The following is a 23,561-nucleotide window of genomic DNA, read 5'->3' on the forward strand; positions in this document are numbered from 1 at the left end:
AGAAAATTGATAAAACCACCAAATCAGCAGATTTCCCTCTTATTGAAAGTACAATGCTGCCACAATCAGTGAGCAGGGGGGATGCCATCCCCCTTGTTAACAAAATAACCAAAATGCATGATGTTGGTAATGAATGTCCTCTGATGCTGTGACGATACTTAATTATGGTCAACATGTGAGTAATATAGCCATGTATTTCATATATGTATGATCACGCTGATTTATACTTTCACAAAATTCAAGACTGGGTTTTTTAATTCCTTCCTTCCAGCCTTCCTTTCTTCCTAGTCTGTTTGTGTAACAACCCCTTCTTGTCACCATTTTGTCATGCTTGTTAAGCTATAGCTAAACTGGAAGTACACAGTGTACAGATAGGCAGTGCAGCCATTAGACACAGAGCTTTAAATAGATTAGGATGCACACAGTACAACACCACCAACACAGGCAGTCTCTGTACCAAACGAGGATTAGGGATTTGGCAATGGCAACGCAGCACACCAGAGCAGAGACATCGCCAAATGATACACCATATGTGTTTGTACCTTATGTGGCACTAATGAGAATGAATGGGCAATATTTTCTGAGAAGGAGTAAGCAATAAGTCTTATTCAGTTTAATGTTTCTCTAAGGAAAAGGGCATGTTTACTCTGTAATCCTCCATTTCTGGAATAACACTAACTAGATGTATTTATGATTCATTTTGTAGAGTGTGTTCTGACCTAGGAGTTGGAGTTATGGGGGTGCATTTGTGTGATTGTGTGTGGGTTTGACTGAGAGGCCACGCAATGCTGCATATTGTTGTGATAGCAAAGCCATAAACAAAAAGGCTATTTTGTTTACCAAGCCTTTCTTTGCCTTTTTTTGTTTCACAGTTACTGTTGATTCATTTGACAAATTACAGTAAGAGAAGATTTAATTTTTTTAATTTTGACTCATTAAAAGCTTTTCTTAATAACGCTTCAAACCTTAAAGGAATAGTTTAGTATTTTGGGAAATGCAATAATTTGCTTTCTCACAGAGATTTTGTTCCTTGGCAGTTTGTACATTAGATATGAAGCTAAAGCAAGGAGGTGATTAGCTCATGTCAGCATAAAGACTGGAAGCAGAGGGAAACAGCTAACCTGGCTCTGTCAAAAGAGTCTCCAGCCATGCTAGGCAAATATCATTTTTACCATGTTGCCCATCTTAGTGTATATTAATAATGCTCACCACTGTCACACTGATTGCTTGCTCTCGGGGGAATTTCTAAAGTTGTTGGGGCTTTGTAAATCATAGAGTGGTCTATTCCTACTCTATCTGTAAAGTGTCTCGAGTGTCTTGTCATGATTTGACACTATAAATAAAATTGAAGTGAATTAAAATTAACACGCTAATATGCGTCTAACACAAAGTAAAGCTGGATGATCAGAATCTCTGCTTTGCAGGTAAATAAAACCAAGTATTGAACAAATATTTTTGACCTGATTATTTCCTTCAAGAAACACAAAAGCACTTTTCCTCTTTGGTCCCCCTACAAGTTGGAAGCAGAATTGTCCATTACCGCCGTCTCATTGAAACTAGAGATCTGGCAAACTTGCACAGGGCGGTTACAGCCGATTGAGGGCCGCAAGTGCCGTTCACCCTGTTACGATTTGAAGAACCACTGAAACAAGTTTTGAAACGTTTTTTTAAGGTACAAAAAAATCTTTGGTGTTGGGAAGTTAAGAAATCCACAAAGTGGAGTCACATAATCGACTGGACAGAGATGGTGGCTTAAGGTGTAGCTCCTGGGCCAAATTTGTCAAATAGTTTTTTTATATGGTTCCAACTTTGATATTTTGGGATATTGGGAGGCCAATAACATCTTCACAGCGGGAACAAAGGGGAGTTCATTGTCCAAAAGACATCTTTGGTGAGGTTGGCTTTTTACCTTTTTCTGACTTTCAAAATGCATTAGGTCTACCACGGTCCTCTGTTTTCTTTAACCTTCAGTTAAGGTCGGCACTCAATGCGTACGGTGTCCCTTGGCAGAGGCCTTTGCCCATCCATCCTATTCGGAAGTTATTTACTGTGCAGCCTAAACACTGTGGTACGGTATCCAGGCTTTATCAGTTCTTGGTGATATCTGGCCAAACTTTCCTTCCCATTGAGAGGATCTGGGCACGTGATTGCCCAGACCCCGCTCTCGACTGGCATAATGTATGGTCTAACATTCCAGAAGTATCTCTCAATCCAGATCATCAACAGATTCACTACAATTTCAAACAAAAGGACATATCTCACCCCCATAAAAGGGGGGGTACTTTATGCACTTTCTGCCCAATTAAAGCACATTTCTTCATGTTCTGGGATTTCAAAATTTCCAGCTTGATGAATGTTACTGTGCCTGTTACTGTCAGTGTTTTGATTATAAAAGATCTGTCAGCCTTTCAGCTTTCTAAAGCTCAAAAACGTGCTGTCTTTTCTGGACTTACAGCTGCTAAGAGGATGATTGCAACCCGTTGGAAGCCACTTCATGACTTATCCGTTCATTTATGGTTCCTGTCTTTTTTGGATGTCCTGAAATGGATCGCTCAACACCTTGTGTGGGTGAAGCCCCCAGGAAGATTTTGAAGGCTTGGCACAGCATTGCTGAGTCCTTAAGGTCAATACTGAAGCTTTTTCTTTTATTTGCGTGTGTGATTGGTCCCTTATCCTGTGTGTGTGTGTGTGTGTGTGTGTGTGTGTGTGTGTGTGTGTGTGTGTGTGTGTGTGTGTGTATTTCTCTGCACGTGTTGCTTTGTCTCTCTCATCACGTTTTTTCTCTGTGTTTTTTGTGGCTGTTTGTGAATATTGTGTTTGCATTGTTGTTTTTTCTGAATATAACAAAATAAAAACTTGATTCCAAAAAAACTAAGAAATCCAAAAAGTTATTACAACTCATCCTAAGGACAACATGAATGTCTGAAACAAATTTAAGGGCAAGCCATCCAATAGCTGGATGGATTTCCCCCAAAAAAATGTAATTGTGGATTACCCAAGTCACTACATTACTAAATACACTTTACTTTTCTAGTGGGGGTACAGATAAAAAAAAAAGATGTGTTGATAGGTAATTTTTTAATTTTAGAGAAACCAAGGCTAACTTTTCCCACTTGCTTCCAGTCTTTACGCTAAGCAAGGCTAACTGACTTTAACAATCTTCTTAACTCTCATTAATAATGTGAATATGTGTACCTATAACCATCCCTTTAAATAGATTTAAGCAGGTTTCGAGTTTGGTCATTTCCTGTTTTAAACCGAAATAATTAACCAAGCCAGACTGACCAAAAGTCATTTTCAGATGTACGCTGCAGTGGAATGTATGTGCCTGTGTGTGTGTGTGTGCTCTATAATGTGTGTAAGACCCCAACCTCTTTGCTAGTGGTGTGTGATAAACTGTTTGGCCCACACAGCGCAGCAGAACGGGCCGTGCCTGTACAGATAACAAGACGGCAGGCATCTGGCAGAGTTCACTGGCCTGGACACACAGACACGCGGACAGAGAGCTGATGCAAGCTATGGCCCCACTTCAGTCAGAGGAAACCACATCTTTGCAAGCACAGAAAAACCAACTGTGCTTTCTTTTCTTTTCCTTTCTCGTAGGGCGGGAAAGTTCTGGAAGGAAGTCTGTGGAAGGACATGGTCATCTGAAAACTGTTCCAGGCTGTTTAGAATTGGACTAGTTTTCTCAGCTACAGTGGTCAGGTGCCTGGGAGCATCAGTGGACCTTTGTGGTCCTTTTTTGGCATTGCTCGGTCTCTTTGGTTGACGTACACTCTGACAGAGACACAAACAAACAAGCACACTATTTGACCTCAGTGTCAGCACTAGTGTTAGCAGTGAGGCTGCGGCGGATGTCCCTCTGTTGACTTGGAGTGATGTAAGCTCGTGATGAGCCCTGCAGATTAAGACTGAAGGCAAACAAAGGCCCCTGCCAAGATGAGCCACAGTGTATACAGATTAATATAACAATACAGCCACACGAGCGCTGCCGTAAACCATTTGCATAACTCTTTTTAATGTGTTTCGGAAAATTTTCTTGCTTTGCTTTGAGGGGATACCCCCACATGGAAACTTATACCTAGGTGGTCCATTCCAGCCGACATCAGTTGTTTACCTAGCCCGGCTGAGGATCACAGAGAGGGGAAGCAGACAAAGAGCGATGTGTTGTCTTTGACATTGACTCGCACATTCATATAGATCAGACACAAACATGCAGCAATATGTAATATACGCAAAGTCACATATGTACTGTAAGGACCTCCGTGCTACTGTACATACATTCCCAGAAGCGCACATTTCACTCGTTCTCAGAATGTTTTGTTTTTGTTTTTTTCCTCCATCAGAAAAGACACCACAAGAAAACAACAATACTTGAATACATTTCTTAAACTGGGGGGCAGATTGTAATATGAATGAATGTGATGCTCATCCTCTTTATCATCATGTGGTCAGAGTTAACAAACAAAGGTATAAAGAATTGGTTTAGCAAGATTTATTTAAAGAGCAAAAACTACATGTTGAGTACAAGATGAACAGATTTTAACAGGGAAGAAAATAACAAGCAAAACAGGTCAAGTCATTAAAAGTCCAGACATGAGAAGCCTGTCTTTCTCTTGACATTGTCAGTGTAGCAGGAGAGCCCTGTATCTTTTTATGATTTTTGTAATTAACACTTTAAACCCTTCTTTCAATTTGTCTATCCTGACAAAAGGTTAGATCTACACAAATATACAAAAATAAGTAATAAACAGGAACAGACTGTTGGGATGATGTGTGGGCATTAAGAAACTGACACACCACACACATGGACACACACTGATACACGCAAGCGACTGATGTTCTCTCTCATAATGTTCTCCTTTGAATTGTGTGGGGTAGTATTTATCATGGTTGCATTTTGCTTCTTTTGCAGTACAAGACATCACGCTCGCCTCAATTTTTAACCACCATCCCTCACCCCCGTCAGTCTTACCTGTCCCAACACTCAGTGCTGCTCTCAGCCCTCTGTGGGGATTTAGCATGTGTTAACATGACAGATTGAGCCCCAGTGGGAACCTTAATTGCATCATTTCATGGATGCGAGTCAGTGCTGTGGTCCGGGAGAGTAAACAAGCTCAGAATCCAGGAGCAGAGACAGAGAGAAGAAGGAGGAGAATGAAGGACAGAGGGGGAGTGATGGAATGAAGGGTAGATGGAAAGATGGATGACCAGCGTGGAGCGTAAGCATGAATACAAGAGCTGATATAATGAAGAAAAGAGGGAACGTTCAGAGAGGGAAATTTGTTTAAATGACTGAGATATTGAGATGAATTAAAGAAGTGTGAAATATGAGATAGAGGAGGTGTGAAGAAAAAAATCTTAGCTCAATAACAAAAACCAACAAAAAGCAACAGCCGCATAAAACCACCCAAATCTCCTCCAAGGTGGTCAATGAGTGAAGTTTGTTTTGTTATGTGATAAGCCGAGAGTTAGGTGAGGCAGAAGGAAAATGCAGCAGCAGCAGGAGGCTGGTTGGAAAGTGTGTCTTCATTAGTAAGTGATCGGGGAAAGGGAATATAAGATTTCAGCTGCTCCGGCGATCGTTTCAGCAGTAGTACTCATTGATTCAGCCTTGAGTAAACACATGAAGTCACAGAACACACTACGCAATTAGGGGTGTGACAACACCAGATATACAACCGGGGGATTGACATGCACACACATGTACACATGCAGGTACTGATTCACTGGAACAACCACCACATATGTTTACACAGTCCAGATCCAATATTCTTACATAAATCAATATGTTGGAACTTGGAGGGGCCCGGATTTCTATTCAAAATCACAGGAGACCAGTGCCAATGTAGACAAACACAGATGTTACTACACAACATGATTCAACGTTGCTCGCCCCAGCTAGGTTTCTTCCCTGACAAGACACATGACTTCATACATTATCATCAAAGTGAGCCACATGCTGCACAACAACATGCTGTACATTTAACAGGGATTTTGTGGTATGGTGGTAAAGTGGTAATTTACAGTTAGATCACAATGGAAACAGTTAGTCATGGTGCAGGGAGAGTCAAACGAGACTTGAAGGAATGTCACAATCATGGTACATATAATAATATTGGGAGACGTTTCCAGAAAAGTGTCATGGGGGGACATGGGTAGTATCAAAAAAATCAAGTAATTGGAGTCAGCAGTTAGAATAATGGATTATAATGTGGGCTGGACAAGAAAACAGTGCCAGACATGAGGTAAAAATTGGGAACAAGTTTTCTTAGTTTAGGAAGATAAAGAAAAAGCCTTAAAGCTTTAGTGCATAACCTTTTGATATTAATGAACGTCCGTTGCATTCAAGACATTGCTAAATGAGTTGCTACAAAGCTATTTAAGACTGTCAGCTCCACACAACTCCATCTGTATTTCTCAGTATGGCTGCGTTCAGAAGATTGTGTCGTCTGGCAAATTTTGCGCACAGAAACTCAAGTGAAGATAATTATCTCTTTTGTTTTTTTTATCCTCCATGTCCTCCTTAGCTACTGCCAACTGTGTGGAGAAGGGGTGTGCAATCACAGAAGGCTTGTATCATGTGGACGAGCTGGCAGTTTTGTTCAATTCCTCATTGGGGGCGACAGAAACTACGCAATATAGCTTTAAAACCAGGTGGTCTGCATTTATAATAAATTAGTTCTAGACTTTTCTGTGTGCAAAATTATTTATATCATGCTATATCGATAAAACTTTAAAAAGGCTATTGAGCAATTTTGCCATTAAAACACATATTTCACACCAAGTCTATGTGGCTGTGTCGCATTGTGTATGTTTTTTCCACTGCCTAAGTCACCTGCAGTGCCACTGTGTTACTGTATGTTTTACCTCCACATGCACAATGTCAAAGTCCCAAGGGCACCTAAATATTCACCTAATGCAAAGTTTTGGAGAATACTGTTGAGCTTACAGTCATTTCAGTTCCTGGATAGAACTACCATTTAAAAAATTAGCTAATACTGGTGGGCAAACATCAACTCAGTACTCAGCAAGTTATAGTGAAAATGTAAAAGAAAAAGAAAAACATTGGCTACACAATGACATCACAATCTTGCAAAAGACTACTAATGAAAGGAGGATTCACGTTAAGTGAAACTGGCATGACACTAACAAATAAAAATGAAAATAAGATCCAAATAGTGATAAACCAGAATTACCCTTTAAGGGTAGAAAAGTGGATTGCCTGCTCTGCGGTATGCATCCATCATTATTTGAGGGGTTTAACACTGACCTGTGTGCACAGATTAAACAGTCTACATAATAATCTGTATGATAGTTTGCATCATTGGCTGCATGACTTAATAGTTTCAGCTTTAATTGTTTTGCAAATAACCTAAACCCAGATCCCTCTTTGTGTGTGTCTACTATTTTTTCTGTGCTTGATTGTTATGACATGATTGAGTTATGGTCCCTAAAAGCAGCTCTTGCATGTCACTGTGTATCCTACAGGACGTACTGTAGTAATATGTTACTAAAGCATAAAAACCCAAGTAAACACAGCATAATGAATTGTTCTCTTTCGTCTGGATGATCAGAAACAGAATGGCATGTCTCGTTTCAATCACGGGGCTATTGTTTTTTTTCCTGTTTTTGTCCTGTCTCCTCCTGTTACCCTATAAGTATTGCTTCTGCCGACTCTTTCACTCATGTATACAATATTACAGCATGCACTTCCAGCCATCTCAGTCCTACAAATATTTAGTATACAGGCTGCTCATGTTTATTCAAAGTACTGGGTTACACTGTTTGGGAAAGATAGCCAGACAAGGGCCCTTTGGGAAGGAAAAAGAAAACTATTCCAAATGAAAAGGGATGATTCATGCCACAGATAGTGTATAAACTCAAATATATGCTGGAACTCGCAGCACTATTGTACAGTTCCACTTTATGCAATTTTGATTGGATCTGAACAGTGCATAGACAACTTAGTTGTGCATTACTCTAAATATGGCAGTGTGTGCGCTTGTGTGTGTGTGTGAGTGAGACCAGAGTGAGGTGGGTGGTCTCCACTTGCTATCATTATACAACACAAGCCTCATTGGTATTTTGAGAAGGAAATTAATATTGCCATTAGCAGTGGCTCTTGCGTGTGTGCCTCCATGCATGAATGTGTTTTGCGTACTTCCGAAAAACAGAGGGAGAATTTCCACTTCAAATGAGGAATTTTTCAGGCTGAACATTGAGCGATGCCATGACGCTGCATGACAACATAGCAGCCATCTCAGCTCTCTCCTCGCTGTCAACTCTGCAGGCTGCTTTTCCATTTCAGCAGTAAAAGGAAAACCCTGGGCCTGTCGCCACATTGGCCCTAGTTTAACTTAAACATTTTCTCAACATCCTTCTCTTTACTCTTTTTACCTGGCTGGAGGACCAAACATCAGTGGAAATGTTGCAGCTGACTTACCAGAAATGAGAGAAATCCCAGTATGGGGCCATGACAACAAACAGGGTTGTTATACATTAAGTTACCACTCCATAATGACAGATAATGTCTAGACTAAGATCTTAGGTAACACTTTATTTTATGGGCTGTAACGTCTTAAAGTTTTAAGTGAATCTTGTTTGTATGCCATTTTTCACATAGTTACGATATACTGAGAGTATAGACAGATAGGGGAGAAAGAAATATGTTCAACAACCGTCCCCTGAGGATAAAAAAATCTCACATCTTACGTCTGTGTGATAAATAACACTACAGCTAGCACAGATTAGCTTTGTTATGCTAGAAACGATTGCAAACAGCTGGCAACAGCTAGCTTTTCTCTGTCCAAAGGTTAAAAAAAATCCACTTACAGCACATCTAAAGCTTGCTAATGAACAAGTGATATTATATGGTAGGCAGTATATTGTAATTCGTACACAAACCCAGAGTGTGAAAATGACAAGTTGTAGTTTTACAGGTGTATTATTTCTTTGCTAATAGTAATTACTTCCTGGAGGATGACGACGACAAGCAGTAAACAAAAACAAAACAAGATAATGTATGTTAATTAGTGAGCTTTACAAGTTTTGGTGGGGAAATTGTTTTTCATTTTTAACTTTTTGACAGAGCCAGAATAACACTCACCCCTCTGAAGTCTTTAAAGTTAGCAAAGATCCATTAATAATGAATAAATATTTACTTTGTTAAAATTAAGCTTTTTCCAAGGAAATTTCTACTTCTTCAATAATTAAACTTAATATCCTAGAAAATTATTAGGAGCACATATTACAGATTACCAAAAACAAAAGAGAGACAAATGTTTCAGACATGCTATAAATTTTAATAGACATATTGATATTTCTGTAGAGAAACAAAGTTATCCCTAGTTTTATTTACAATACAGGAATAAAAAAATTGTCACATACAGTACAATGGTAAAAACAACATACAAGAACTTAAATAATTATTTTATTTGTGTAACTACTTAAATAATGAAAATGGTTATTCTATTCACACCACGCCGTCTCAGCAGCTACAATGCAACTTTCACATTAAGTGCTAAAAAAAATTATAATTTTCCATTTTACAGCATGAATTCCATTTTGACCAGGTAGAGTTGATTTATTTGAGCAAACACAAGCGAGGTGGGAGATGAAGAACAAATGAATCGTTTACAGATACTGAACTTCAATTAACCATGGTACTTGTATTTCAAAATAAAAGTTGGGGGAAAGGTCAAAACTGCAACTGTTTGTCTTGAAAGCCCAATAACAGAGTTCTGTCAGAACCCCTTTCATGGAATTTAAATGATAAAAGATCAAATGTGAAGTCCTTAATAAGATAGTTGAGGCATGCATGCACATGTGCTGCATCTGTATAAACTTCTGTCTGGCATCTGAAAAAACACAACACATTATTGTGGCTCCAGACAATCCCCGTCTGAGTTTTCTGACTACATATAGGAGTCAGATGTTCATTAGAGTGTAACGTTCAATCAACATTATCTCCATTAGACAGATCCTTAAGTTAATCTTAAATCTGCTCACTACAGATAAGATCTGCCTGTGACTGTGAACTGCTTCCACAGGGACTTGGTGGCCAGACGAGATGTTTGATCATCCTATAACAGAGACACATTTCTGACAGTGGTAGTGAAACCACTAGTAAAAGAATTAGATGGACTCAGGCAACTGCACCAAACAACTATTTGCAGGCACAGACATGCATTTATTTTGCAGTGGGGGGATAAAAGTAGAAAACATTCTTGTCCTCACGTGTGTTTCTTAACAGGGGAAAGAAAAAGCTGCATATGTATGTACAAGAACATGAAATGACATGAACTGACAAGCTTAGTGTAAAACTGCTTTCTATAAACACCATTCTCTCCCATATATTATTACGCTTAAAAAAATAAACCCTCCTCTATGATAATAATAGTAATGCTATAGTTTTTTTTTTGTTGCAATACTAAGTAGTACTTATGTAAAATCTATTGGAAATATACATCACTGCTCTACTGTATGTTTTCTCTTTGTAGTTTTGAGTTTGGGTTCAGTGTCAAGTGTGTGACGCAATGACAAGAGTTTGTTAAATCATACCATAGTGTGGCAGGTACTGTGTGTGTGAATGTGAAACTACTCTCATTGCGCTTTAAATAAAATGTTTAAATTCATTTTGAATAATAAAGTGAATGAAAGAAAAACATGAATACAGTGCATGGGAGCCAAAAACTCTGTTCAGATTGTATGAAACTGGCTTTGACAAAATGTTCTCACTCAGTCGTTACTATTTCTGTGTGTCGGTGACAGTCCTCTGTTGTAGATCCATTCCGGACATTGAAAGCAAGTGAGTGTTGCAAAACAAAGTATACACACTGTATACTGGTATAGCTTTTTATGACAATATGGCCTCAAACTAAACATCATTGGTGTGACGACATGGTTCATCCCTTTTGTATTAGGGCCTTTACAATATTATAGCACAAAGCAGTGGGACCCACGACTCACATTGACTTCAGAGGTGCAGATTGTTCCTTCCCAAAGTCTCTGAATGTAGACATTTTTTGCTGGTTTTGAAATGGACCATGATGAGCACAAATCGGATCTTGAGCCACGCTGCTCCTCACAATTTCGAATCCTTAAAGAACCCCTGAACAATCAACTGTCTCCACTGGACTGCCTCAAACTCCATTTATTGGGGGGGTGGGGGGGGCAACCGATAAGTACGGCAACAGATAGCCCCTGGAAAGATCCAAAGTCTTGGGTTAAAATGGACTGTTCCTTTGGAGTTACTGTATCTGTGGAGTCAGCCCCGTGCGCGCATTTTCTGAACGAGAGAGGGAATGTCTTAGTGGAACTTCCATAACTTGGCCATGCTTATTAATCATCTCCTCTGGTGTCTGCAGGACTCTCTGAAGTGTGAACACAGCTTGGCTGCCAGGCCTGGTGCTCAAAAGCAAGTAGCTTATAGGTGAAAGAGGAAGAGTTTGGTATAGCAATGAGGATGAAAGGCAGTCTGAAGTGGATCCTGTATGTATTTGTGTGTGTGTGTGTGTGTGTGTGTGTGTGTGTGTGCGTGTGTGTGTGTGTGTGTGTGTGTGTGTGTGCGTGTGTGTGTACATGCCTGTGTGGGTATGAGGGAGATTAAGAGGCCATATTAGGGACACCTCGTTAGAGTCTGCTGGTGGTGGTAGGTAGATTTGTGTCAACTTGAGGATGACAGCATCCCTATACGATATAACTGGTCAGGTCTAGGAGGTATGAGGTCATGTCAATGATGTGGTCCAGGATGCCGTCTTTCTCCTGGTCATTGGGCATGCCCCGCTCACTCTTCTCACACTGGGCCCCAGAGTAGCCGCTCTTACACAGGCACTTGTCGGGCTCCATACACACTCCTCCATTTCGGCAGGCTGGTTCACACTTGGCTACGGCCACAGAGAGAGCAGAAGACAGAGTGGTCAAAAGTAAAGTAAGAAAAGATGAGAAGAAACAGAAGCTGCTGTTCTGTTTCATTCAAAATTCAAGTCACAAAAGAACAAATGGGTTTTTGAATATTAATTCTCAATAATTATAATTATAATAATTAATGTGGCAGGCCTACTGTGCTGTGCATTAACATACCTCATTTGCACATCTGGACAGGAACAAGACAAGGACGTTTGTCCAGATAATTCTACTCTAAAAGCTGAAATCAACTAAAAGGCACTCACCAACTCTGCAGAAAGGCCCCTCCCAGCCGGGGCTGCAGCAGCACTTCCCAGTTGGAGTGCAGTGTCCATTCTTACAGTGTCTGGAGCAAGCTGTCATCAGCAGCTCTGGAGGCTCCACCTGGCGCTGGCACTCCTTCGGGGCATGAGGCCTGCAACAAATGAGGGAAAGTCAATATGTAGGAGACACAAATGTGACACGGCATGCTAATGAATTATAGAATGTAGAGCTAGTCACATTCACTTAGAGTCAACCGTTCTCACTGCCCAGTCTATGTACTGAGACAACTTGGTCTTTAGTCTAACGCTCTCCCAACTGAGCTATTTCAGTTTCCAAATGCACACCAAACAGTAGGGGTGGGGGGGGATCAATACAGCATTATATGGCAATATTTTCTGTGACAATACTGTATCAATACACAGAAGCTAAGTATCGATCTTTGAATATATATATGTGTTGGTCAGTTTGTCTGCTTGACAATCCAACTTTGCAGCAATAAAATTGAAGTGAGATGAAACTTAGAGAAATTTAACTTTTTAGATAAAACAGATGTTGAAAAAGTTTCCTTTTGGGGACCTAATTTGAAATTGGGAATAAATAATAAAAAAATTAAAATTGCAATATATCGCAGAATATTGCAATTTGTTTAAAATCGCAATACTATTGTATTATTAACATAAGCATTGTAATGATGTTGTATCGTGAGGCCTCTGGTTATACCCAACCCTTACCAAACAGTGGAGATATAATAACAGAATCCTAGAAATTCTTGCCCAACTCCCAACTCCTTTATTTGGGACCCAAAATACGGTTTGTCATATTATGCTAGCAGTCTAATTGGCAATGAATACAAAAAAGCAGGTTAAAGGTTGAACTTCCATCCAATAATAATGATAATGTAATAATGGTGCGCATTAGATCTTGAGTCACACCACTCCATACAATTTTGAAACCTTAAAGAACCCCTGAACAACTGTCTCTTCTTTGGCAACAGATGCATCCAATAATAATGAGTGGACTGGAAATAATTATAGATGTAAACATGGTAATATTGATTTAACAAAGGCCACAAAGTGCGGTGTAAAGGTGTGTAGTTATACTGTGACTCCATGTTTGGATGATTTGATTTCATGAGATATGTTGTTTCAATTCTACCCACTTTTTCAGATTTTTGGCCAGTTACACTACATGGCCAATCAACTCTGTATTTACTTTGTGCTCAGCTGCTGTGCCAAGTGTAGAAATTGGCAAGGTTGTTATGTCCAAAACAGAAATGACTTTCACAAGTCGTTTGATTGAACTAGTGATGGATGATTTCCTTCGTCTTATTTCTGCTTTTAGGCACACTACGGTAAATTAGTCTGTTTAGAAGAGCCTTTCAGTGAGAAGTCACACCCACCATCACACATCAGCTCTTATTTTCCAGATCACCACAGTTCCGCAAAGTTTCGTGCAAAATCTATCTAAAAAAATAAAAAATCGCCTACTAACAGACAAAAAAACTGGGCAAAACCAAAAACTCATCCTACTCGTATTGGCTGACGTACACAGTAATACAAAACTATGATTGTTGGCAGTACTGTATGAAACATGTTTGATATAAACAACATTTGATTTAGCTGTATAGTGATATCTTAAGCCATTTGTTTCCAGAAAGGCTTTTTTTCGGGGGGGGGATTATTTTTGGGCAATTTAGGCCTTTTTTATAGGACTGCTATAGACATGAAAGGGGAGAGAGGGGGGAAAGACATGGAGCAAAGGACCACAGGTCAAAGTCGAATCACTATCCGCAGAGTCGGGGAGCAAACCTCCACATATGTGCACGTGCTCTACCAGGTGAGCTAATCAGGCACTAGAAAATCAATCTTTGAATGTTACAAGGCAGGATCAACAAATCTGTCATCATATGTTATGCCTATGATCTCAAACGATAGTTCATATGTAACTTAAGTGATGAACTTAACATTTAAAGTGATGCACATTAGGACATACTGCATGTTTTAACCCTTGTAGCTAGTACAGTATATGCCTATACATTTTCCATGGATTTCTTTTCTGTATATTGTGATATCATAGCAAGTCAATTGTGAATCTACACTCTAAGCTGGATTTGAACTATCAGGAGGAACAATAACCGTGTCAAGTGTGGCGCTTTCATTGTTCTGATTTATGTTTTCCCTAAATAGAACAACAAAAAATGAACAAAACAACACATAGGGTTAACACAGGGCTCCCACAGATATAAACATGATTTGGAAAATGCAGAAACCCACAAACACAAACATCTCCACACCATATGAGTGAAGTCTGAACGCCAAAGAGACATATTGTGATCATTCCATATAAAGACAAACATCCAGGCACGCACATCAGCAAATGGGCTGAAACAGAATTATTTTATATCACGCTCTACAAATCTGGAAATGATACAGCTAGTGGGTAATCAAGTTCAAATGTGAAGCGTCTGTTAGCGCCTGTTGACCACAATCTCACACACATTTGTCTGTGTGTGCATTTGTAAGAGAGGGATAAATACTGATCTGTGAACACTTCTGTTGTCCTGAGGTAAAAACTAATGAGGCAACACAATTTGCTGGACCTTGGCCCGGACACACACACACACACACACACACACGTACGCACACGCACACACTTATACATAGGCTTGGAAACTGGACTTCTGTGGACTCATGCTGCCAGGTATGAGAGCTTAAGTGCATCAGTAGTTAGGTCAATGTGTGTGAGTGTGTATACATGCAATACTTATGGGAGAACAGATCTTGTCAATCATGGCTGGAGAGAAATTGGTCCATCAGCAGTAGAAACCAAAACTAGATGGATCCACAACCAGGTTGATCATTTTTTATATTAATCTGAAATCAGCACTGTTCTGACTTCACTGTATTACATACATCTGGTTGAGCGTAGCTACCGTGTCTCAATCATAGATGATGTTAGTATTCTGCTATAAGGGCCATTTTGACCAGTCAGTTGTCGGATAAATTAAAGTGACAACTGTATTTTTTGATCGTGCAAGTGTTTATTTTCTAGTTTGAAAAATGTGTTGCATATGTTCCGACAGAAACACTGACTGCACTGTGACGATACTGTGACTGTGTGTGTGTGTGTGTGTGTGTGTGTGTGTGTGTGTGTGTCTGTGTGTGTGTGTGTAAGTTAAAGTTGCTTTAAATTTGGAGGATGGAGGGCGGAGGGGTTGATTCCCATGCTCCCATCAGCACCCAATTCCAGACTCCATCCGTGCTGTCTTTTGTTGTTGCAGGCTGCATGCAGTTAAAAAAGAGCGAAGGAGGGAAGCAAACAGAAAGAGAGGCAAAGAGAGAAAGAGTAAGAGTCCCTGGAGGATTCGGGGGTCTGTAGCTAACACTGTTAATAGTAGGCAGGGGTCAGCAGCGCTACTAAACAGTCTGTACGACTGCCAGGGTGGCTGTGAAAACAGCACCTGCTGGTAGCGCCACTTGACAAAGGCAGCTGGGTCAACAGCCACTGTGGGAATTTATCAACTTTGGGAGGGGTGGTGTATGTGAGCACGAGGGAGTGGGAGAAGGGCAACAGTGTGCACACATGAGGTAGTTACATGGAGAAAAGAGATGACAATGATGATGATGATGACAAAAATCTGATATAAAACGCAGATCATGTCACAATTAGAATAACAAGTCAGTGGAAAGTGAGAAAGGCATACTAGTGTACTACTGTACGGCTGCGAAGAAAAGGCAGGAAACCAGAAATTCAAAACTGGCCTCCCTTCTACCCTTACGTCAGATGGGGCTGAACATCAACATATCTTAACTTTGACATCCATTTAGGTCTGCGCCTTCAGATCAGTGTGGATGCTGTGCCTCAGATTTGTTTCTGATCTGTGTGATTATTGTGTGTGAGTGTGTGTGTGTGTGTGTGTGTGTTTAGCTTGTTGGCTCACAGGGCCTGTTTGATTGACATGAGGTATATGTGAGAAAAGGGCTGTGGAGTGGTGTACATTGTGAGCTCTAACAATGGCTTAATCAAACGGCCCAGTGTGGTCTCTTTTGCTGTTTTGTCATCTGACTCCATTGTTTGGGGGCTTCTTTTGTAGCTTCACTCCTTGTTTTTATTGTGCACGAAATTTACTGTGTATTGTAGGAGCCAGGGCTATTCAGTGCAACTGGCAAGCAGCTTTGTCAAGGGGAGGACCACAGCTGAGATGTAGGAAGATTTAGGAGGGATAGAAAACTAAAGAAAAGGCTTTTTTTCTGCAGCGTGCTGGGAGCTAGCGTACCACACGCTCACACAGGCTCACAGATGTGCATGTTCGCGTGTACGCACCACCCACACAGTTTATATCTGTACACACACAAATAACACGGAGAGGCGCACATACAGATAAATATTTCCACAAATGAGCACCCGCTGTCTCCTTCCCCTGTACATCTAGTGAGTTGTGACTTCCATGGCTAATGCAGTTCATAAAAGGAGGTCCAAGGACCCTATTCTAAGTTCAATGTGTCTTTTGAAGGTCTCTGCGTAATGTAATTCAATCAGTCCAGCCTGCAGCTGACAAAACCTGAACATGTGAACAGTCTTTTATAATACTGCTTTCCCTTCTTCTCTATGGAAAAGGGCTGTAACAAATTGAAAGGCAAATTGCATTTTACACCAGAAATCAGCAGGAGGTCTAGCTCTGATTGCCTGAGGCCTAAGACTTTTACTGCCAACAACTACTTCTGTTATTGTTTTGCACAACTAGTAAAGAACCTTGAATGTCCTATACTGTATGTTACAATTAAGCTATTGCAAAAGTGAGGACTAATTGTAAGAGCTAGGCTGATTCTGTCAGACTGCATGGATGGAGTACAACATGTGCCTTTTGAATTATGATGGGATAAACATGTAACTTTGCTAAATGACTCCCATGACGTATTGTATATACACAGAGGGGCTGAAACAAGTCCCTGTTTTGCACTGAATCATAATGTCTTAGTAAGTTTCTTTTCTCATAAAGAAACAGGTCTTTATGGCATTATTTGTTCCTGGAATAAATATAAAGCTTTCACTGCATGCATAATAAGTGTATGTGCAGATTAAAACACAATCAAAAAAAGTTTCAATTGATTTTAGTTTCAATTTGAGGGCTACTGCATCCCTCAATTACTCTTTAACATTTAAGGCTAATACGGTAGGTAAGATTCACGTCTTGTTTACTTTGAACTACGTTGTTGTTGAAAGGTGCGATTCAAATAAACTTACCATACCCAGTCCTAATATTTGCGAATATAATATATAATATACAGTGAAGAGAATCTAAACTTAAAAAGGTCCACTTACTGCTGATTTAGAGCTTTCAACTGCATCTCCCAGTCACCATATACACACTTTATGATTGGAAGTAATTCTATCCGACTGCTATACCACAAACAAGCCCTGTCTTGCTCTGCCTCTCTCTCGCTCACACACACCCTCGCACCACACACATTCAGCATGTTTCAAAATGCATGGTGGCCTATTTATTATTGGAGGGGTACTCCAACTGACAAACAAATACCTAAAAATTAAGTCATCTGGCCAGGACATGTTTACACAAACACTGCTGAGGGATTTTATGGCTGATCTTTCCCTGTAAGCCTTTGCCGCCCTCACTAACAATTCCTCTTTTCCCCCTCTATGTTCCCAAACACACAGTTGATCACAACACAGTGCTAGATGCTATTCGGAACCACAAAAACCACCATACTCTAAAACAAACCTCTTTATGAGAGGGCTTTAGGGTCCAGATGTCCTCACAGTTTGGAAAAGAAAAAAGGGAAGGACCACCAGACTTGATAACGCGCTGAGGTCAGACACGTTAGCTACCCTATTTACTCCCCCGTCACCCCCTCTCCATCCTCCCTGTAACCAGATCATAATAACGATGCCAGAGTGTATTAGGAGTCAAGACTCAAACACCACAGACTAAACAAGTCCACTTGATGGTGGAAAAAATTGTTCTTTAGGAGAAATGCGTCCAGCAGCCACGCCAGAAAACATAAATACAGAGTGAGCCACCAGGGCCTCTTTGAAACATCTGTGGCATAATTAATTGTGCTAATGCCTGGGTGGCACTGTCGTCACCCAGGAATAATCAGCTACGGATATATTTCTATTGTGATTCTGAGGCATGCACGTTTTCTGTCTCCAAGTCTGCTTCCCTTACTTTATCTGCCCTTCTTAATCAAATCGGACCTAGCCTAAAGAAATAGTATTCATTAGGGACTTTTCTTTTTCATTCAATACGTTTAAAGTTGGACATGACGCACTTACTGACCTGAGCAAAAGGGCCTAGGATCTCACTCTTTAAACTTCCTGCAAAAGTGCTGATAGCATAGGCAGAAACATGAGGGGTTCATTGAGACTTAATATGCAGTTGGTTTGAATTACAAAGTCTGCTTATGTTTGCGGTAATTTTCTTACTGCCAAGGTAATATATCAGACAAATGCTTATACATGCCTACTGTATCATGTGGGATAAATGCATGCCATGTCTGCATACTTTCTCATCTTGAGTGACAACATGTTTTTCACATGTATTTGGCTTTGCACAAATAGTTTATAGATCCATCAATATCAAAATGATATCTAATACTTGATGCATAAGGTAAGAATTATGACAGTGACACGGACACACATTTGAATTATGAAGATGCACTCACGCGCATGTTTCCCACACATTCCAGTTGTTTAACATCCACTACTAAAGCATCAGACTGCACGGAAATGGTGACGGATAGACTGGATCGCATTGCTCAAAGTTAAGGTGCTGTGTGTGTGCTGGAGCGTTGCTAAACTCTGTCCACATATTGACAAATAAAATGTGCTCTATATGCATGAACATGTGTGTGTGTGTTTCTATGTGTGATTCAATAAAATATGTAGAGGTCTCTGTGCTTGACAACAGGTGACTTTGGGTTTTCCTTACTCTCAGAATAAACCCTGTCAAATGCTCTGAAAATAACCAGCAGGCAATAGTTAGTAAGGTGAACATAGCCAGCTAGTCAGTGTTTCTGTTAGCAATGCTTTATATTAACATTTGGAAATGCTATGCATATTCTCCACTCAGCTCAGCATTTGTTTCGGCCAGGCAGGTGGTCAATGTGATGGCATTGAAGGGCACAAAAAGTTCTGGTCACAGCAATATTTTAAATGTGTGATGAGGGCATGTATAAGTAGTGTGGACTTGAGGAAGGAAAAAATGCAAGAAAAGATGTCACTGCAGTGAAATATGATTAAGGTTCCATGGTTTAATGAGAGTCAGTTGCATGTGTATTGTAACATATACTGTATGTGGGATGATATAGGTCACAGCAAAAAATAAAACCAGCATGGAATTAGGCATGGTGGGCTGGTTTGCTGGAGTGTCATTTAATGGCGTAAGGGAACACTTACTTACTAAACTGATACCACCACTGTTTACAAACACAAAAATATGGTTCACTCAAAGCCCCTTTTCCAAATAAGAAAAAACCCATCCCCCTAGAAAAAGAAAATGTACTTCATGCTACCTTTTAGGGTCTACCAGCTTGTAGAGTTTCCCACTGTGTGACTGTGCCATGCTTTTACTGCTTGCCAGAATGTAGACTTCACCTGCAAAAGAAGAACATGGAAATGGCCATCAGGACTATTTGCATTACATCCTTTTAATATGCAGTATATGTCCCAATAATTATCCTTTCTGCCATCCATGCAATACCTGTGCCAACATGAGGAGATGATATGATGATGAGATGATGAGACAAGAGGACAAAAGAGAGAACATTCCCAAAGAGATGGGAAGAATCGGTGCAGCTACAGCTTCTGCGTTGCTGCACTTGCTAAAAGACTCTTATAAATAGTTTAATGGGACAATTGGATACTCATGACTGGGAACCAGATAATTTAATGAGGAACAAGCCTGCAAGAAAATTCCTAAAAGGGACGAATTGTAAACATGTGTCTGTGGGGCCCATACTTTGGGACACAAGCCCACCCCCTCCATAATTTTTGCACCACCTGCAAATCATGATCAAATGCAGGAATCTTTAAGTACCTCATCAACTAATAACTCCAAGCCATGGCAAGAACTGTGATCAAACATTTCTGATGGCTGTGTGAGTGATCCTCAAAATGTGCTGATTTAATCAGAAACACCAGAGCTGACAATTAATAATTCTGTGAGTGAGTGGTGGAGGTCCAGCTGGTAAAAATGTTCAGTATAATATTAGTCTACTCAACTTAGCTCACCCTAAGTTATCTTAATGCTGCAGTCCCCCCAGATAAACAGGAACACATCGCTCTAACCACGCAAAACATTGCCATGTAGGTGGCCAAATACGCTGGCTACAAGTGTGTCTTTGGAGTATCATTTCCAATTCATGGAAATTACAATTAATTCAGAAGGAAGGAGACACTATTTAATATCCTGTTGGAACATGTCATAGAGCTAAATTAAGAGGGGTATTAGTTACCCTGTAGTTTGGGTGTAACTCCCTGTTGGCTTGGTGCAATTTCTTTTTAAATTTTGCAAAACATTACAAATATATTTTAAATAACCAACTGGAAAATTCCTCACCATGATGTTTATATATGCACCATTGATAAATATACAACAAAATGACTCTAAGCCATTTTTCTATGGTTTTGACATTCATCATTAGAAATGGCCTTCAAGGTTTATGTTTATGAAATCCCAAAGTGATTTCAGAAAATAAGTTAACACACAGCTGTCACTCATGTAGATATAGGGAGGTAAAACAAAACAAAGGAAGAGAGAAAAGAGAGCTTGACTGAACATCTAAGAAGAGATTGATAATATTATTTACTGTGTACATTTTCTTTGTTTGTCATTGGCCTACTGACCTAGTTCATCTTCTCCAAAACCCAATATGTGTCCCATAAGCATGGAGCCACAGGAGCCAGCTGGGCCTAGACACAGAGCTTTCTCCAGCCACTGTTCACTACTTGCTGATGTTGACGATGTTGACTTCTGGAGGATCCGCAGGTTGCTGACAAAGAAACAAAGAAAACACACCGAGGAGTTGAATGACTACAACTATTACATTGTCAGTTTATCTCATGCAGATACTGCTCATTATGTACTATATGTTACAAATAAGTTTCTTACATGTATAAATCACTGTAAAAGTAAGAAATACAATTCAATTCATGTAGAGCAGTACAAGGACATTTACAGCTGAGATCTGGAAACAGGGACAACTTTTACTTGTAATTGTAACATGGATCATTGACCCATCTTCCTTTTCCACCCCATGTCTCACATGGTGTTATTTAAGACCTCGGCTTTCAGTTTCAAAACAAACTTAATGCCGGAGCCTTCCCTTAGCCACAACAATATGCCCTCAAATTGTAATGAGGCACAGAATTAACCGACCACACATTGTTTTAAACACAGTGCCAACTCCTGATAGTGTACTTCCCCCACCACTATTTATTTCCTTTGTTTACTCAAGTGTCAGTGTTTGACATCAGCAAAGTAGGATAAATTACAAACCAAAGAAAAGTGTGAACAGCACAAAGCAGGATGTCTAATCTCCATTTACACTGAATGGGCCGTGCCGCAGTGGTGACAGTAACATAAAACTTGTTTTCCCCCACGTGGATGGAACTTTGTGTTTACTTTGGCACATGCCGATGCAAGGGACAGGTTTTCAGTGTGGGAAGAGAAGAATAATGTTCATCTCAATAGGACTTAAGATGTTTGATTGATAACTCATAAATCAAGCGTACTTGTACGTCAATAGGTTGAAGCCACTACAATGTCTTTGATATAAAGATTTCCATCAACAAGTGTGCAGGGAGTCAATCTAGATTTCACAACAGTTAGTAAATAATTAACCTGAAAAATGAAGTTGCTAAGTACTGTTTCAACGGCCAGGCCTTTTTAATTCTTACCCATTTTTATCTCCAAACACATAGCTGCCATAAAGTCTTCTAGACTGGCAGCCTCTGTAGATAAAACCCCCCACAGGTGGTGCTCCTCCACTGGACTGCAGGTCATAGACAGAAGGCTCATTTTCTGGGGAGGAACGAGGAGGCAAAGGTGGTTATAACCTACTGACTTACTTTAGGAATTGTAATAATGTAATTGGGAACTCAATTCAATGAAAGAAAAGAGCAAAAAGTGCATCTTGATTTAAATTGGACAGCAATAGGTTTGACTTGTTCCTTGGCCGCCAACTTAGACATTGTTTGTAAAGAGAATGCTTAACATTGTGAAGACACTGCTGTTATTGATTATTTTCTCAATGTGAGAAGAACTAGGCCTCTCTCAGCTGTGTTTTCAACAATGCTAAACCATCATCTAGACAGGTTATTGTTGTTGACAGCTTTCATCTACACTCCACAAGGGCGGGAATCTTTCACGATCACATCATTTTTACATTCAACGTTCACTGTCTCTGCACTCAACCCGGGGGGTTTTCTGAACTTGTTGCCAAAACACCATGCTCTTACACAATGAAAGATCTTCGTAAAAACAGATGTCATTTTCAGCAAAGTAAATATGAAAGGTCACCGAAGAGGTTAATGTATTTTCATTTCTTTCACAAGACGTAATCCCATCAAACAAAAAGCAGACAAAGGTTGCATCCTTTATTTTTTAGTTATTTTTATCATGAGCTATCAACATTGTAAATAATGAACTCTTTCCAAGCTTAAAAAAGGGTAAATATTATGAACATTTTTGGAAAATCTCATTGAAATTGTAACTCACCATAATCTTTCCCTTTAGTAATCTCCAATATTCTTCCTGCTGATGTGTTTTTGCCACTGGCATCAGTGCAGACGATCAAGAGACTCCCATTGTCAGTCTGGAGCCGATCTACTGCACACCTACAGAATACAATGAAAACAAGTTAAGTATTGAAACCGAACAACTAAAAGTTGGCATAAAAAGAATTTAGAAAACTCTTTCCTAAAAACAGCAGTAATAAAACTGATGTATGAGGATAATTGCTATCTAAACTACTATTTTTTGACAGAACAACAGCAGTAAAAGTTTGAATCAGGAAGGCCAATTTTGAATAGTGGATCACTTTAGCTGGGAGCAGCTGTAAAGTATGTCAGTGTGAAGTTGCTGAAGTGTCTCATTTAATGTTTACTCACCTGCCTGGGTCATGTAATCCATGAGCAAATATTTCAGGTGGCTGGTTGGTGCTGTTGAAGTACGGGTTGTTCCGCGGTATTGAATAAGGTGATGTACAGTAGTCGGTGTCCACATCTACCCTCAGGATGGACCCTGTGAAATCACTGCATTCAAACACAAACAAAATACACCTTCACAATGGTGGGAACTAGTAAAGGATTCAATCTTGGGGCACACACACCAGTACGTGATCATTTATACTACAACTCTTAGACCTCTG

The 23,561-nt window shown here is 39.9% G+C and overlaps 1 protein-coding gene across 2 annotated transcripts in view; it reads right to left on the minus strand.

Moving 5' to 3' along the window:
* Positions 1-9,284: 9,284 nt before the first annotated feature.
* The window catches only part of hhip (hedgehog interacting protein), a 32,872-nt gene continuing 18,595 nt past the window's right edge, over positions 9,285-23,561 (minus strand). For both annotated transcript variants that reach the window (XM_034894945.1, XM_034894953.1), the window contains exons 7-13: positions 23,302-23,445; positions 22,910-23,028; positions 22,090-22,213; positions 21,037-21,182; positions 19,704-19,785; positions 12,174-12,322; positions 9,285-11,888 (exon numbers count right to left, since the gene is read on the minus strand). In XM_034894945.1, coding sequence (XP_034750836.1) covers positions 11,692-11,888; positions 12,174-12,322; positions 19,704-19,785; positions 21,037-21,182; positions 22,090-22,213; positions 22,910-23,028; positions 23,302-23,445 — 961 coding nt within the window. In that variant the 3' untranslated portion in view covers positions 9,285-11,691. The remainder of the gene's footprint in view (positions 11,889-12,173; positions 12,323-19,703; positions 19,786-21,036; positions 21,183-22,089; positions 22,214-22,909; positions 23,029-23,301; positions 23,446-23,561) is intronic.

This window comes from Etheostoma cragini, chromosome 2 (genome assembly GCF_013103735.1).
Source record: "Etheostoma cragini isolate CJK2018 chromosome 2, CSU_Ecrag_1.0, whole genome shotgun sequence".
In the NCBI taxonomy this organism is placed as follows: domain Eukaryota; kingdom Metazoa; phylum Chordata; class Actinopteri; order Perciformes; family Percidae; genus Etheostoma; species Etheostoma cragini.